This window comes from Thamnophis elegans, chromosome 8 (assembly GCF_009769535.1).
Source record: "Thamnophis elegans isolate rThaEle1 chromosome 8, rThaEle1.pri, whole genome shotgun sequence".
NCBI lineage: Eukaryota > Metazoa > Chordata > Lepidosauria > Squamata > Colubridae > Thamnophis > Thamnophis elegans.
The window spans coordinates 6,659,600-6,678,391 of NC_045548.1; the positions used below are offsets into that span (position 1 = coordinate 6,659,600).

Consider the following 18,792-nt stretch of genomic DNA (forward strand, 5'->3'; position numbering starts at 1 on the left):
GTGATCACCTTTTCTGCTCAGGAACTCAAGCCATGTGATCCTGTTCATCATTAAACTATCTTTCCAAGCAGCCTCCTTGTTTCCAGTGTCTTTTTCCCCACTTGGAATTGAAACCCAGGAGGACATTTTTTCCAACACTATAAAGTAAATCTGTCTGATCAGCAAAACCAAACTAAGAGTTTCATTTTTCCCATCAAAAGCACAAAACCCAGATATGTTTCCAAGTGGAAACAAAATTAGATATATTCTTTTTTTTTTTTGAATAACACAATTTAACTGTCTCTAATATTTATTTCTTGCTATGGAAAAGAATATACATTCATTGATATGAACCTAATTTATTATACTTCCTCAGATGTTTTAACCTTAAAGGGTAAAATCTATTTCTAACATCCATTTTAAAACTCTAAATTTTTCTTTGAAAATTTTTCTAAAATCAATAAGTTTTTTTCCTGATGTCAACCAAAATAATCATCTTTGTAATTTAAATCTTTTGTTTCCTTGACTGGTCTTCAGGAACAACAGTCACTAATTCTGTCCTCCTGATAGCATTTCAGGTACTTTAACATAGTTACTATGTCTTCCTGTAATCTTCTCCAGGCTAAATAAACCCAACATCTCCAACCATTCTTCATACAATTTTCCCTTCACGATCCTTATTATCTTGACAGTTAACAAACGTTTCGCTTCTCACCCAAGAAGCTTCTTCAGTTCTCAGAAAACTGAAGGAGTTTCTTGGATGAGAAGTGAAAGGTTTTCAAAGAGAACAAAACCACAGCATAGTCTAGTTACCTTTTGGGAAAAGCTCCTTTGGGATAACCAAGACCTGGATGATTGAGAATCTCCACAGACATCTGGAGATTTCCTAAAATGCAGTATCAAAACTTGGATGCAATATTCTAGGTATGATCTGAGTGACATCATGCAAAACAAGAAGAATAATGGAACTTCTGTTTATTTATGTTTGGTTGCATAGTCAACTGTTGTGGCCCAGCAGGAGCCGTTGGAGCTGCCACCAGACTCCGACAGCGAGGGGCCCTATGAGTCGGCTCTGGAGGATGTGGAGGACCCTGGACTGGGTTCCGACTCGGAGCAGGGCGCAGAGAGACTGGTTGGCCACCAGGAGGCTCCTGACCCTTGGACCAGTGGGGAGGAGACAAGGGAGAGTGATCCAGAAGCCAGCAGTGAGTTGTTCCTGGATGCACGCCATCGAAGAGCTACTAGGCGTCAGGAACAATTACGCAATTACAGGAGGTAATTGCGCTCAGCTGGTGGTCATCAGGCTCCTCTCCAGACTATAAAAAAGACTGCTTATGCACATGGCCCTCTTGCAGAAGTCAATGCATTGACTAAAGAGAACGTAACTAACTTGGCAGGCTGGATTGCTGCCAAGGTTTGTCTGAATTGCTGCCAAGATTTGTCGGACTTGCTGCCAAGGTCCTTATCTGTTTGTTTGCTTGGCTTTCAGCCACCGAGATTCTGGTCTTGCTATTAAAGGACATTCTAATTAAGCTTGTCTCGGCTTTTGTTACTGGATGGAGGAGGGGGTCAGAACAGTTAACCAAACATAAATAAATAAATCTAGATGTTTAGACTGCCTTTGACATTTTTTTGCACCTATCAAATCCTTCCCAAGGGCATGAGATAAAGTGTTCCAAGTAAAGCTGCCTTTTGCAATGGACTGGTAGTGATTTTGTCACTGCTAATGATAATTGAACTCGATTTGCCATACCAGATCATTATTTCTTTTATTTTTGATCTTTGTACATTTGATGGGTAAACAACTTTCTCTTTCTTGGTGCATTTTGGTTATTTTCTTGCAGACGTTTTATTACCCAGACTAGGTGATATTTATTTACCTCACAGGATTTTTGTGGGCAAAAATATGCTATCTTGATTTTATCAAAGAATTGCCACATATACTGTAAATCAATAAATAAACAAGCAAGATAAAAATGCAGTTGCGGGAGGAAAAAAAATGGGTAGGTGATGAATTGTGGCAAGTAAAATTGTCCCTCATGATTTGACAATTTTTAATTTAATATTTCACAATTTGTTTTGGGAACATTTCAATCACCAGTTACAATAAGTAATCATGTTTCTGGAAATAGCATTTCTAGTTTTCAGCAGTTAGATGCAGATATACAACCACGTAAAAGGTTCAAGTACAAAAATAGGTGTTCCGTAAATGTCATAAAATTAATTATCTTTAAAAAGGCTAAGGTTTCAATTTTTTTATATATATGGAAGTAATCATAGAACTAATGAAAATATATTTCAGAATCTAGGAAATAGATTCCTCTTTTTGTTTTAAAAATGTTTCACACTGGTCTTTGTTTTAATGTATGCTTATAGAAATTTGCCATCGCTTAATAATTTTAATTGAAGACTTTTGTAATAGAATGAATGGAAACTAATGGTTATGGAAAAGCAGAGATTGCCTAATTGTCAGGCAAAAATTAATAAATATTTTGGTATCTGAGAAATAAAAAATAAGTTATTTTAAAAAAATTGTTAGAATTGAATGACATACAGGTTGAATATATTATCGTCATCATCATCATCATTATCATCACCATCATCATTATTAACATTTATTCATTAAACATGAAACTCAGTCAACTGAACATTTAAAAATGTATCACAAATATCATTGAGTGGTGGTGATGATTTATTCAATTCAATTAAAGTATTCTCACTTATAACCCTGTAGTTCTTTTTATGGAAGATAATAAATAAAACAATCCAATTACTACTGTTATTTCAACAATCACACCATGAAATGTAAGGAATTTTCAATACACTCTATGCAAGAATAGATGGCCGATATGATAGAACTGGCAACCCAAGTTGAATCTTAGAATACAGAGATTAAAGACGTAAAATCTGAATCTTTAGAATCATGTCTAGTTCAAAAATCTCACCGGCTGGAACTGAACAAATTAGAAGCTAAGCCATAATAACTCTTAGAAACTAAAGTGTATAAAAGCAATCTGAAATTTAGAGGCACTTCAGAAGAATTAGGTAAGGAAGGCTTATAAAGAGATCGATATCTTTTTTTCAATTCTTTCATTTTACTTAAAGTCTACCTTAATCAGTGGATGGATCTTTGGAAATTTGGGGAGTTGATGGAAAGCATGAGAAAGATAGCTTCTGCAATATGTATTTGTAAAATTCATATATCTCACAAATTAAAGAAGCAATCTTGGAACTGAAAAAAAAATTAAACCCCTTTTAAAAGTGGAAGATAGTATAATTGAGGTTCTATCAGATGCTCCTCCAGATACTTGGAGAATTGATTTTCAAAGGGAAGGAAAGCCTTGTCTCGGACAAAGAAATAAAATTTTAAAATAGAGTAGAGCATCTTAGATTGAACAGTGGAGAAAATGAAGTATTTATAGAATAATATCTTTCAGACTAATCTATCCTTTGAGATGTCCTTAACAACATAGCTAGTAAAGTATTTCATTTTTCTTTACTTTTGAGAGGACTGTTTCTTTAGCATCAAACATAAAGCCATACAAAGAAGTATTATTTTTTTTTAGATTACGGCTTTACACACAGAATTATGGCATAGCTGAAATTTGAACTTTAAATATTTAAATTTGACATTTGGTCTATATGTTAATTCCTTTATTAATGTATTGTTCATCATTTCTAGCTTCTTTTTGTTAATTCTAATGAGTTTGCCAAATATTTTAAATGTTCAACAGACATGTTATAACTACCTATTAATTATGAAATATTTCATAGTATTCTGATAGTTTAATCCGAGAACTATTGACTACCCTTATTTTACCGTTTAAATTGGCCTTCTCAACTATTATCTTTGTTATCTGTTCTTCTACGTTCTATAAACTTACATTTGTATTAATATTATACTCCTTTGCTTTCTTGAACATTTGTAAGAATAAATATATGTCCTCCTAAATAAATAAGGGCTAGTTTTTGGGGGGGTTTTTTTGTCAGATAAAATAATCACGTCATAAAACTTGGGAATGGTGAGCTCTGAGTCTGAAAATCAACATATGTAGTCATCATGCAATGTCTTGGGGAAGATTTACTAAACAAATTGTGTCCCTTTTGCCTTGCAATCAAAGCGATGTTCTGTTTGGGGGATTATTTTGCCATCTGCAATTACTGTTAGGGGGTATTTTGTATTATAGAAGTTTGAGATTAACGTGAAGAGTTCTGCCGTTTTTTTTTCTCACGGGCTGTCTAGCAATGATACTCCACGAAAGGATTGTTTCATTCAAACGGCGGTGCGCGACTTGGATGCTGACGGCGGGCAGGGAAACCCAAACCTGTTGAGGCAGACTTTTCAGGCAACAGAAGCAATCAGACTGACATTCTTTTAAGAGGGGAGTTGTGGGGAAGAGGAGATACTTTGCAAAAGCGTAATACGTCTGTGGGCAGCCTCGGTGGAAAACCGAGACCATGGTCACGATTGTTAGAAGTTTGCAGGCTGTGATGCTGATCCTGGTTAAAGCAAGCCCGGGGGCCGAACGGTTTCAGAGTCGTTGCCTTATCAGATTAATCATACGGTTATGGTATTTGATGCTCAACCTGGACAGGCAGGCCTCCCAGGCGGAAACTGCTCAGACAGATGATGTTAGGGGAGGACAGAAATTACCCACTGGAAGACGAAGAAGACAAATGACACCCAGCAGGAACATCAAGCCAAATCTGGGGAATCTGCAATCCGGCTCTGGCCTTAGGCTACCTGCCTCTTTGAAGTAGAATAGATGTAGCCCAGGAGCTGTCACATTAGATCACGAGGCTGAAGAAAGCCGAGAGTGATTTAGTTCTTCGAATAAAAGGAGAAGTTTAATGGTTCCAAATCTTCTTAAAGGGAGCCGAGCCAACATCAGAAGAGGGGGAAAAAAGGATATCCTTAAGATGTAATGCTTATTAAAATACCATCTTCCCCTCTTCGCTTGGCAGTGAAGTTTACGATCCAAGTAGCAGCGGAAATTTTGCCAGTTATTACTGTTGCAGGAAGGTGTATAGGTGCAGGAATGTAAAGAGTACAGGTAGTCCTTGACTTACGGCCACAATTGAGTCCAAAATTTCTGTTACTCGGTGAGACATTTGTTAAGTGAGTTTTGCCCCATTTCTTGCCTCAGTGGTTAAGTGAAACACTACAGTTAGTAACCTGGTTGGGAAGTGATCTGATTTCTTTCACTTTGCTTGTCAGGAGGTCACAAAAGGTTGCTCACATGGTTCCACCACAAAACCGCGTTTGACTAAAAGGCGCTCAACGAAACCACGTAACTGACGTCATCACAGCGCGACAACAGAGTGGAGGAAAAAGCACGCTGTAAACGCTAAACCTAAAATTAACCCCTAAAGCTAAACCTAACCCCCCTAAACCTAATCCTAAACCAAACCCTTAACCTAACCCTAAACCTAACCCTAACCCTAACGCTAAACCTAATCCTAACCCTTAACCTAACCCTAAACCTAACCCTAAACCTAACCCTTAACCTAACGCTAAACCTAATCCTAACCCTTAACCTAACCCTAAACCTAACCCTAACCCTTAACCTAACCCTAACCCTAACCCTAACCCTAACCCTTAGCCTAACCCTCACCCTAACCCTTACCTTAACTTGAATCGGCTTGCTTTCAAAGCGCTATTTAAAGCGCCCTTCTTTCTCCGCGCTGGGCTGTTGTCGCCCTGTTGATGACGTCAGCGACGCGATTTAATCGGGCGCGCTTTAGTCGAGCGCGGTTTTGTCGTGCCACGGCTCACATGACCACAGAACACAGCAACCGTCATAAATATGAACCGGTTGCCAAGCATCTGAATTTTGATCACGTGACTATGGAGATGCTACAAAGGTCGTAACTGTGAAAACCGGTCGTAAGTCACTTTTTTTCAGTGCCATTGTAACTTTGAGCGACCGATAATGAATTTGTTGTAAGTCGAGGACTACCTGTGATTGCTACTGCAAATTCAAATTTACCCTTTAAGAACAATCTACTATATTTTGAGCAGAATATAGATCCTGCTCTTGCTGTCAAGAGCTTTGGAAAATTTGCAGATCCGCAAAGATTTTTTTAAAGTTTAAGTTTGATATCCTTCTGTATTATGCTTAATCCATGGGGTTATGACATTATAAATCCATCACAATGTATGCAGAAAAAAAGGAAAAATCAAAGTTTTGTAACTGCAGGAGGGAAAAACCAAGGGGCTTGCGTTTCGCACAATCATAACGAAGGGGATCTTTCAGTACTGAGTGATTTATTATTTTTAATTTAATTCTCTAAAGCCAAGCAGTGCTGGTGTGAAATTTTGAGGAAGAGATACAGGCTTAGAAATAAAGAACAGAATGCCGGCCAAGTCCATGCTAGTTTAAAATATATGACTTGTTTCTAGTGTTGAGCTCACAAAGAACTTGGTTCTGGTACAGTGGTGGGATTCAGCCAGTTCGCACCTATTCGGGAGAACCGGTTGGTAAGTTTCTAAGTAGTTCAGAGAACTGATTGTTGGAAGAAATCTCCTTTTGTTTTTTTCCACTTTACAGGGCTAATCCTGTAAGGAAGGCAGGAAGGAAACATTCTGGTGTTGTTTCTAGCCTAATTTTTATTGATCTGCTTACAGAAACTGCCTCTCCGGTTAACCCTTATTATATTGTAACAGCTAAGGCGAAGCGCCCATCGACCTGAGTGACCTTGAGTTGGCCACGCCCACCCAGCCACATGACCACCAAGCCCCACCTACCCAGATGGTCATTAGGGCAGAGAACCGGTTGTTAAATTATTTGAATCCCACCAATATTCTAGTACCTCCCATGTGTAAATCCATTGTGAAAGACATAGTAATAAAGTTCTCAATTCCCTTTACTATAATTGCCTGCTCTAACACAGAGAGGAAAAAAAAGAGCCCTTTTGATCATGGGAATAAAAAATCTTTGCAGATGTGCAAATTTCCCAAAGCTCTGACAGCAAGAGCAGGATCTATATTCTGCTTAAAACATAGTAGATTGTTCTCTAGAAGGCAAAACAAATGTTTCAACGTGCTAAATGTTAATCAACTAGGCCAAACTTCCTGATTGATTCTCAGACTTCCTGTTTCTATGTCAAAAATTATATACTTGGAAATAAGTTAACTATGCAAATTGGAATCATTTAACTCACTTATTTATTTATTTTGGGGCCCATCTCACAACAGTGACTCTGGGTGGTGTATAAAGATTAAAATCTAACAAAAATAATAAGCCATAGCACCCTAGATAAATGACATCTTCCAACCAGAAAAACTGCAAAGTCTCAGTTGATGATGCATTAAAGGAAAAAAAAAAAACCTGGCATCCACATTATAAAAACATGTATTTTAAAGAAGCATTATCCTTATTAAGTTGCCAATGAAATCCTTTTGGGCAGTTTTTTTCTATAAAACAAAATAATAACAAAGTTCAATACATTCTAAATATTACTTTTTATTGATTTTTGGGGGAAAGTAGTAGATTATATAAATGTAATTCTGCAAAAAAAGTAAATCCCTAAATTTTTCAAATAATATTCTTTTGAACTACATATCTAATGCTTGGAATTTGACAACCAGACAATGAACTTGGATTCTCCATGCCCCGATTAGTGCAAAAAGATTGATACTGTTTTGCAGCAAATATAAATGTATGGCCTGTTTCATTCAAGGGATTTGAGGATCTGATTGCGGATTGCCTATAGATGTAGATTTTGTGGGGGAAAAAATGAAAATAGCATGGACACAATTATTTTCATATATATATTAGCATCACAATAATGCAAGGTGTATGCAATTACATCATACTGGAAAAATGTCTCTTTCCTGTATGGTCCCTCTCAAGTATGACATTAGTCTATTATGGACATTATATTCAAACTGATGTATGGTTATGCATATTAAAAATAAACATGAAGTCAAGGAAACAGCATTTAAGCTGCATTCATCCTTTTGCAGCAAGATCTTGCTGTCCTGATAATGGTCAGGAAGGCTAAAAAAGTTAAGATCAGCAAGAATGACAACTGGCTGTTTATGTGCAGAGATATGTTTTATTCTACTCTTGAATAGAATGTGTACAGTCTAATCACACCATATGGCAGTGTTACTTCCCAGAGGCAGATACTGGAGAAAAATAACATCAAGCTCTTCCATGAATTTGAATGTAGCAGTTATGCAGGATATTAGATGAGCACCATTGTTCATTTTCAGTGCCTGAACAATATAGTTTCCGTTTCACAACGTCTACATATTTGTGAAGAAAGAATAAAAAGAATAAATTATAACTCTGAGATATGTATCTTAAAAGCGAATCACGAAAAGCGAGATAACTGAAATAGTTATCAAAATGGAATAGGTACAGAGCAGTAACAGGCTATAGAGATGTTTTTCCACTAGCAGGTAGAAATATCAATTCTGAAGATATAAAATAGTCTCTTGCAGTTTTTTTCCACCTGTATTATCAGTTCTCAAGCAGATGAAAGTAAAAGGATAAATTGGTAGTAGGGCTACAACAGACAGTTCTCAAGATGCGGATCAAACGGTGGAATATTAGCGCTGAGAGGCAAAGATGCGGAGATCTCTGTAACGGTGGAATTGATAAGTGAAATTGATGGAATTGGCTGAGAATGCAGATATTTTGGCTAAAGAAAATATTTTGTCTTTTTTTTTTATACAAGAAAGCCACTTTTGGAGGTTCTGCTTGAGACTGAAAGACTTTAGAAATGTTATCTTAATTTTTGGATTTGATTATTATAGTTGTTTGTGATTATAGAAATACTGTTACTGAATTTTAGATCAAAAGGCTAATATACTTTATATTTGTAACTCTATCACAGCATGTTGGAAGTCCCCCCCCCCCCTTCCATGTATCACTTACACTTTGCCCCTATTTTAAACCTTGTATTCTGTCTATCTGGTGTGTTTGTGTGTACATACACACACCAGTATGTATCTATGTATGTATACCTGTGTGTGTGTGTATACCAGTATGTATCAATGAATTTATACCAGTATGTGTGTATATGTGTGTGTAATACACTAAAAAGGTGGAATATTAGTATAATGAATAACTAAATTAGAACTGAAATTTAAGAGTGAATCTTGTCATTTGGCAACAGCAAGAATTATTTAAAGCAGTACCGTAGTGATAGCTTAAAAAAAAAATCCCACTATCATGCTACTGGAGAAGCAATTTTATTCATGTGAAATAATAAAATTGATATCCTCTCAAGAATTAAAAGTACAACTTTAGAAAAGTTGGTACATTTTACTCCTTTAGGAAACTCAGATTGACCTGAATAGAATGTATTCAGAAAGTCCATTCAAGAGTTAGTTGATGGATAAACGAATGAAATGTGTACAAAAATAAATACAAATAATTAAGTAGGGGAGTGGAAGCTAAAACATATGAAGAGCAGTTGCAGGAACTGGGTTTGTCTACTTAAATGAAAAGAAGAATTAAGGGAGACATGATAGCAGTGTTCCAATATCTAAGGGGCTGCCATAAAGAAGGAGTCAAACTATTCTCTAAAGCAGTGTTTTTCAACCTTGGCAACTTGAAGATGTCTGGACTTCAACTCCCAGAATTCCCCAGCCAGCATTCGCTGGCTGGGGAATTCTGGGAGTTGAAGTCCAGACATCTTCAAGTTGCCAAGATTGAAAAACACTGCTCTAAAGCACCTGAGGGTAGGACAAGACACAATGGGTGGAAACTAATCAAGGAGAGAAGTAACCTAGAACTAAGGAGAAATTTCCTGACAGTTAGAACAATTAATCAATGGAACAGTTTGCCTCCAGAAGTTGTGAATGCTCTAACACTGGACGTTTTTAAGAAGATATTGGATAACTATTTGTCTGAAGTGGTGTAGGGTTTCCTGCCTAAGCAGGGGGTTGGACTAGAAGACCTCCAAGGTCCCTTCCAACTCTGTTATTTTTTTTTTAAGTACATCATCCAAGAATGTTTCTAAATTGCCGCTGTGTCTCATTTACGTATTTGCAAATGATACCAGATATAAAGTAAAAGAAAAAAAGGGACAATTAAAAAAAAAAGAACTTTAAGAAGTTTAAAAAAGACAGCACACTTGGTCATTTAAGAGGCTGGGAATTTTATTTTAAATAAAACAATGTTTTTTTTATCCTATTTTCAATAAATACTCTCCTGGGTTTTGCAATTTTGCAACAAATTGAATTTTCTACAGAGGAAGTAAACATAAACCAAGTATGAGATTTAACATAATTTGTACACTAATAGGATTTGCTTCCCATATATTTCACTGATCTCTTTCAAAATACTTGGCACAATAAAGTTTTCATATTTACAAAACCAATGTGATTATCCATAAATGAAAAATACAACAGCATGCTATGCATGATACAATTGAGGCAATGAGCATAGGTGACATCGTGGCAGTTAAGGTCTTTGACTTTCACACCATATAAGTTAAGCTATGGATCTGTATGATATAATGTTGTAATTGAAGAAGTTTGATAGACATTTTGGTTGAAATAGATTAAACTATTGTTTTAATTGTATCGACATTTCTAAATAGCTACTAGATGCAACTTTATTACTTTAGGCACCAACTGTTCAGCTTCACATATGGAAATGACAAAAATCCATGCTTGCACATTAAAAGGTTTCAAAAATTATCTTCATTTCTCTGGAATTCCTAACTTAGGGCTTAATGTGTATTGTAGATCCTGTTTTTCATGAAAACTATGCTAGACAGATGCTGCCGGATACCCGGATAGTGCTGAATATGATTGAACCAACGAGATACGTTAAGGTATTTCTCCTTTTCCTGCACTGTAAGGTCAGCCTAAAGAATGGAAGAAAAAGCTATGTAAACATTTTCCTATAATAAATTTCTTTTCAAGTACAAAAACATTTCTTCCTAAATAAGAAAATTACACGCCATAATCTAGTTCTCTTCCCATACAATATTCATAAAATCAGGACTCACTGCTTTGCTTGCTCTTGCTTTTTCTTTTTTTGCTAAAGAAACTCCCTATTTTGTTCATATTCTGTTATCATTGCAGACTATAAAAGCAGTAGCATTTTCAAAGCTTAATAAAACATTTACCATTTATTTACCTGCTTCCAATTCCTTGTTTTTAGCCTCCCCCACCCCCCGTCCTAAGCTAAATGTTTTGACGCATAAAAATTCATTCCTATTATGAAAAAATAGTCAGGGATGTGACAATTTTCCTATGCTGTACTAGGTATGACAATTTTATAGGCAGTCCTCATTAGCAATAGCAGTTAGACTTATATACCGCTTCATAGGGCTTTCAGCCCTCTCTAAGCGGTTTACAGAGTCAGCATATTGCCCCCAACAACAATCCGGGTCCTCGTTTTACCCACCTCGGAAGGATGGAAGGCTGAGTCAACCCTGAGCCGGTGAGATTAGAACCGCTGAACTGCAGAACTGCAGTCAGCTGAAGTAGCCTGCAGTGGTGCATTTAACCACTGCGCCACCTCGGCTCTCTCATTGAATTTCCATTCAGTAACTGCTTGAAGTTAAGACAGTGATGAACGAGGGGGACTTAAAACTGTTCCTCAGAGTTGCAACCACTGCATCACAAGATTGTAATTTATGATTTGCAATCAGTTCACACTTATAACAGTTGCAGTGTCCCGAGACCACGATTACCACTTGCAACGTTTGCTGCTGACTTCTGACAAGCACTCAATTGGTGAGCCAGTAGGTTGCAAATGGTGACCCCATGACTGAGGGATGCTGCATGCATAGAAACTGGTCTTGTGTGTCCATCTGGCCACATGACATTGTACTTTACAACTGTATCATTTAGTGGCGAAGTTGCTGCTCCCAATTATCCCAGTTAAGCCAGGACCACCTGCATTAAGGATTTTCAAATTAAAGTACCATACATATGGAAAAGAGATTTTAAAGTTATATATTTTTTTTCCGTTGTAATAAGTTTGTACTCACTATGATCTGGTGCAGTCCATAGTATAATAAAATGTCAGCTAAAGTAAAATTGTTTCCTGCAATGTAAACTTTATCTTCAAGGTATAAATTGAGGTCCTAGAAGAAGCAGAAGAAACCAAAGAGTATCAATTGATAGATTTCTTCCTATCAAATCAAAATGCTTGAGGCAACCCACCAGAGGGGTTCAGTATGTCTTCCGAGCCTATTTATTCAAGGTGGGACAGTATCAAAGTTTACACATGAGAAAGTGTCTTGGTAAGTGAGTAGTTGAGAGGCAAAAATGGGCATTTTGTTTGACCTAATACTGGTAGCTTACTGCACAGGCTATGCAGTAAGAAGTCTTCAATCAATGCTGTGCAGGAAGCTATTAGCGGAAACAAAATGCCCATTTCTGTGCTGCAAAGCCGAAGGAAACAACACACCACAGGCACCATATGAACACCACACATAGAATAGTCCACACACTGATGGAGAGAAATTCACTGGATATGGAGTAAAGCATAAGTCTGAAAGCTCGGAAGACTACTGTATTTTTGGAGTATAAGATGCACGTTTTTTCCTCAAAAAACCAGGCTGAAAATCTGGGTGCGTCTTATACACTGAATACAGCATTTTTTGCTTCCCAAAACCCCGTCGCCTTCAACAAAATGGCAGTGCATAGCCTTTAGGAGGCTTTCAGAGAGCTCCTGGAGGCTGGGGAGGGCAGAAATGAGCAAATAACGGGCCATTTTCTGCTCGTTTTTGCCCCCCCCCAATCCCCAGGAGCACTCTACAAGCCTCCTAAAGGCTATTCATGCCCTTTAAAAAAAATGGACCAGTTTTTGTGAAAAACAAGCCATTTTTGGGAGGTTTGCAGAGTGCAAAAACTTTTTTTTAAAAACTTGCCTCCTCAAAACTTTGGTGCATCTTATACTCTGAATAATACGGTAAATCTCTGGCCTCAGTGACCCAGATTGGGTCCTGCCACATTATCCTGGGACATGCAGATTTGCCTTCATTCCCGACAACAATTTTATTTATTCATTCCCCGTCTTACCTTAGGGTAACTCTGGGTTGCTTATGAAACTATGTACATAAAATACTTCGATATAAAAATATAAAAGACAGTAGCTAAAAGATGGGTAGGGAGGGAATAGGATGATTGGGCTGTGTGTGTGTGTATGTGGTGGGATCTGATATTAATCTGTCAACCACTTCCAATATGAAGCCCCCAAACCAGCTGGCAGAACCAGGACTTTAGGCTCTGGCAGAAAGTCAGGAGGGTTGGACTGGACCTCACTCCAGAGAGGCAATCTGTTCCAGAGGGCAGGCGCAATGGCAGGGTCATCCACCACCCGGAAGACCCTGGCTTATGGGGCCCACAGTATGTCCCCGCTGTCGGCAGGGGTGGGGTGGGCAATCCCAGTGGTATTGCAAATAATCCAGACCCATGCCATAAAGCATTGGTCTCCAACCTTGGCAACTTTAAGACTTGTGGACTTCAACTCCCAGCTTTGCTGGCTGAGGAACTCTGGGAGTTGAAGTTCACAGGTCTTAAAGTTGCCAAGATTGGAGACCACTGCCATAAAGGGCTTTAAAGGTGATTACCAACACCTTGAATGGTACTCGGAAGCAAACCAGCAGCTAGCGAAGCAATGGTATTACATGGGCCACTTTTAGGGCCCCAATAACTGCCCGTACCACAACACAGGTTAAAGGTCAAATCTTAAAAGTAAAAACAAGTCTCGTCCCCCACCCCTAAAATTAAAAATAAATATATACTTTTCTAAGCAACACATTAGAAACAGAACACTTGATTTGTTTAATCGGGCCAGAAATCTGCTTACTTCTTATAAATCGTAATGGTGATGAAAAACAAACTTTATGCAAATCATCAGGGAAAAAAGCCGAAATCATATTGCTGGGTGAATAATGTGTGCTAATAATAGTTCAATAATAAAGGCAAAAGTTTACCGTCCAATAGTGTCTGACTCAATGGCAGTGATGGTTAACCTTTTCGCCAGAGCGCCAGAACCCCAAAGTGACCAGCTGTCCGGCGTGCATGCACGCAACAGAACCCAGAAGAGCAGCTGGCAATGGCGCATGTGCCCCACAGAGAGGGCTCCATGTGCCACCTCTAGCGCACGTGCCATAGGTTCACCACCACAGTTCTAGGGGATGGCGCTTATCTCTTTTTCTTAGTCAAGGGAACCAGCATTGCCCGTGGTCATGTGGCCAGCGTGACTACGCACTGAAGTGCATGGTGTCACCTGCCCACTGAAGTGGTACCTATTTATCTACTCACATTTGCATGCCTGTGAACTGCTAGGTGAGCAGGAGCTGGGAGAAGTGACGGGAGCAAGTAACAGGAGCTCGGATCGCAAATCCAGGCTGTTATTTTCCAGCTGAAAGCTCGGCGTCTTTAACCCGAGAGCCATCGCAACCCCCAAAACTGGTGCAATAATATTCCAAAATAAACGGTGTTAATTATCCTTACCTTCAGATTTGTTCTGGTTTCTTCTTTAGTGGACTGTTTATCTATTTGCGCCACTCTGTATTCTAACCACTGTTGTACTACTGCTTTTTCTTCGGCTGTGATTCCAAGCAGCTGTTCCTTCTTTGCTTGTTTGACTAAATGGATAGCTATACTGGTGAGGCCTGTCAGACTAGGGCCATTATTTTCCTGAAGCACAGGAGTCTAGAAAGAATTCAAAATGATTTAATGAAAAAAAGATTTAAAGTTCTACCGGAAACACAATAAATATATATATTTATTAAAAAATTTATTTTTGCAAGATCTAATGCTATTTTTAAAAAAAGCAAATGACAGAATTCAAATTGCTGACAAAGCTAGGATGGCAGCCTTGCTTCTCAATATATTAAATCCAAGTTGCCCCCAACAAGGAATTTTAACTTTCAATTCTGATTCCTACCAAGTAAATCACAATTCTTTGATAGGTTTCAACAAGAAGAGATTCAATTTACTGTATAGGCATCCATTTAGCAATAACAGGTTATGATTTTAGAGTTTTTCTTAGCATTTGTCCCATTTAGTTGCAGGGTCTGCTTATTCTACACTGTCCTCACCTAATTCTTACAGCAAATGCATTCCAGAGAGTTTTGTTTTTTGTTACAAAGCCTAGCATTGATAGGAGCTAAGAGGAAATGACTATCCCAGGTTCCAGAGCTGGCTTTTATGCCTATGGAAGGACTAAAACCTGAATCTTTTCTGCTCATAGTCCAACACCTTATCTAGTATATCTTATTGGTTGTCATAAGTGGAGGTTTTCTATTTAACTTCTGTATTTAAGTACAAGCCCTGCTTTCCAGAAATTACATAAAGGTAAACAGTCAGGTAAAGACAAATGGCATAGGAACGCTCTTCTTTTTCTTCTCTGCTGCTGAACTGAGTGGTTTACTTTTTAAAGTACAGGTGGTCCTTGACTTACAACAGTTCATTTAGTACCGTTCAAAGTTACAACGGCACTGAAGAAAGTGACTTATGACTATTTTTCACTCTTATGACCATTGCAGCATCCCCATGGTCATGCAATTTACATTCGAATGCTTGAGAACTGGTTCATATTTACGACGGTTGCAGTGTCCTGGGGTCCTGTGATCATCTTCTGACAAAGTAAATGCTGCTGATTTAGTTCTACAGAGGAATTATTGAGTCTGTCATCTGCACTTCTATAACTGTCTGGTTTGGTTCTGCAACCCAACAAGACAGACACAGACTTCAGAGGAGAATCAGAACTGCAGAAAAAAACAATTACTGTCAACCTGCCTTCCATTGAGGATCTGTACACTGCATGAGTCAAAAAGAGGGCCGTGAAAATATTTAGAGACCCTTCACATCCTGGACATATATTGTTTCAACTCCTACCTTCAAAATGACGCTATAGAGCACTGCACACCAAGACAACTAGACACAAAAACAGTTTTCCCCCAACGGCATTACTCTGCTAAATGAATAATTCTCTCATCACTGTCAAACTATCCACTAAGACTGCATTACTGTTACCATTAGTCTTCTCACCCATCTTATCCCATTGATGACGACAAGACTGTAACTTTGTTGCCTGCATCCTTATGTTTTATATTGATAGTTTCCTGATTGCTTATTTGTACCCTATGACTACCATTAAGTGTTGTACCTTATGATTCTTGATGAATGTACCTTGCCTTACGTACACTGAGAGCATATGCACCAAAGACAAATTCCTTGTGTGTCCAATCACACTTGGTCAATGAAGAATTCTATTATTATTTCTATTATTATTATTTCAATGGGGAAGCCAACGTCACTTGACAACCACGTTACTAATTTAACAACTGCAGTGATTCACTTAACAAATGTAGCAAGGAAAGTCACAAAATGGGGCAAAACTCAACAAATGTCTCACTTGGCAACCTAAAATTCTGGCCTCAATCATGGTTTTGTAAGTCAAGGACCTTCTGTAACCTGTGGCTTTTTGTGTTCATTTCTTTAGCAGGTTGTCCCATTTATACCACCTCACACTATCTGCAAGTCTGAAATGTTCCACTAGAAAAAACATAAGCCAGCATACTGAGCTAAGAACACATAACTTTTTCTTAAGATGCTAAGAAGTATTAGGGTCAGAGGAAGCATCTGAAAGGGCATTACTTCTACTGTGATTGTCATGGCTGTCAGGGACAACTCACAAAGACTGCAGAGCCTTTTGAAGGCTGCTTTTAAAGCAGGTTCTTCAACACAGTTGGTGCAGCACCTTTCTGAAATGCATTGCTTAGCTTCCCTTAATGCAACGTTGATATCCCCGTCTGGTGAATCTGCAACCTGCATGTTGCAGTTGGGATGCAGATTTAGCCATCAAAACCTCTTAAATGCTAGCAACTGTTAAGTCACCACAAAACATACTCTTTTTCCTTTAAAGTAAAGTATGTATGCTTTTCCCCCCTTTTAAAGCAAAGCATAAATACTCTTTTCTTTTGAAGCAAACCATAAATGCATACTCTTTTTCCTTCAAAGCAAAGCATGCATGCACTGCACTGGCTGCCTATTGGTCTCCGGATACGCTTCAAGGCGCTAGTTGTCACTTATAAAGCCCTTCATGGTATTGGACCTGGGTACTTGAGAGACCGCCTGCTGCCAATTACCTCCACTAGACCGATTAGATCCCACAGATTAGGCCTCCTCCGAATCCCATCCGCCGGCCAGTGTCGACTGGCGACTACCCGGAGGAGAGCCTTCTCTGTGGCTGCTCCGACCCTCTGGAACGAACTCCCCGTGGAGATTCGAACCCTCACCACCCTCCAGGCCTTCCGCAAAGCCCTTAAAACCTGGCTGTTCCGACAGGCCTGGGGCTAAAGAGCTGTTGCCCCCCGTCTCGAATGGTATGACTGTCGTGTGTTTTAAATTATGCATTGTTATGTGTCGTTTTTAATTTTTGTTTGTATCCCCCTTCCCTGGTTTGAGTTGTGAGCTGCCCTGAGTCCCCTTCGGGGAAAAGGGTGGCATATAAATAAAATAAACATTCAACATTCAAGCAAAGCATAAATACCTTTTTCTTTTGAAGCAAGCCATAAATGCATACTCTTTTTCCTTCAAAGCAAAGCATGCATGCTTTTTTCCCCTTTTAAAGCAAAGCATACTCTTTTCTTTTGAAGCAAACCATAAATGCATATTCTTTTTCCTTCAAAGCAAAGCATGCATGTTTTTTTCCTTTTAAAGCAAAGCATAAATACTCTTTTCTTTTGAAGCAAACCATAAATGCATATTCTTTTTCCTTCAAAGCAAAGCATGCATGCTTTTTTCCCCCCTTTTAAAGCAAAGCATAAATATTCTTTTCTTTTGAAGCAAACCATAAATGCATATTCTTTTTCCTTCAAAGCAAAGCATGCGTGTTTTTTCCCTTTTAAAGCAAAGCATAAAATACCTTTTTCTTTTGAAGCAAACCATAAATGCTCCTTTTTCTTTTTAAAGCAAAGCAAAAGAGCATGTATGCTTCGCTTTAAAAGCAAAAAGAGCATTTATGTTTTACGGTTAACTTAACCATGGCTAGCATTTCAGAGGCCTTTGATGGCTAAATCTGTGTTTTAAGTGGCACCAGAGGGGCTCTTCTTGTCCAAGAATCGGTTTTTTTTTTTTTGCCATGATTGAAAAAAAGCCCTTCTTTTTCATTTAAAGCGAAGAAAAAAGAGAAGCTTTTTTAAAAAAAATCACGGCAAAAACCCCGATTCTTGGACAAGAAGAGCCACTCTGGTGCCACTTAAAACGTCCCCATATGCAGTGGTCTCCAACCTTGGCAACTTTAAGACTTGTGGACTTCAACTCCCAGAATTCCTCAGCCAGCTTGCTGGCTGAGGAATTCTGGGAGTTGAAGTCCACAAGTCTTAAAGTTGCCAAGGTTGGAGACCACTGCGGGCCATATGGACCCGTTGAGCACGTACCGAAAATGCAAGCAAGCAACCGCGCTTTGCAATTTACACGTTGTGCAAAAAAAAAAAAAAGCTCGAAAGATCGAGGAACGAACGCGGGGGAGTCACTGCGGGTGCCGGCGAGGAAGGTTACCGTTACTTCACCCTCGAAGGAACCGCGGCACGGATCTCCTCAGACCGCGGCTAACTAATGTCAGCCACGGGGTGGTTCCAGGGGCGAGCCACACCGCTCCCCTTCGCCGGCTAAGGTCCCCGCCTCCCGCCTTTCTGCCCCAAAGGCTTCTTCACCTTCCGCTCGCCGTGACTGCCGTACTTGTGGCCCGCCTTCAAGCCCAGCGACTTCTCCAGCAAGCTCAGCTCCTCCGCGGCCGCCATTTTCGGCGGCGGGTGGGGGGGGGGGAAAGACGTTGGGAACGACGCGTTTTTAAAACGCTCCGCAAGTATCGCGGG

At 38.9% G+C, this 18,792-nt stretch overlaps 1 protein-coding gene across 1 annotated transcript; it reads right to left on the reverse strand.

Moving 5' to 3' along the window:
• Positions 1 to 10,075: 10,075 nt before the first annotated feature.
• EEF1E1 (eukaryotic translation elongation factor 1 epsilon 1) lies at positions 10,076 to 18,748 on the reverse strand. The gene is made up of 4 exons (XM_032223301.1): positions 18,631 to 18,748; positions 14,420 to 14,620; positions 11,944 to 12,039; positions 10,076 to 10,809 (listed from the first exon to the last, which is right to left on the reverse strand). Exons 1-4 carry the CDS (start codon positions 18,715 to 18,717, stop codon positions 10,672 to 10,674), a joined length of 522 nt encoding a protein of 173 aa, XP_032079192.1. The 5' UTR covers positions 18,718 to 18,748; the 3' UTR covers positions 10,076 to 10,671.
• Between the last annotated feature and the right edge of the window lie 44 nt (positions 18,749 to 18,792).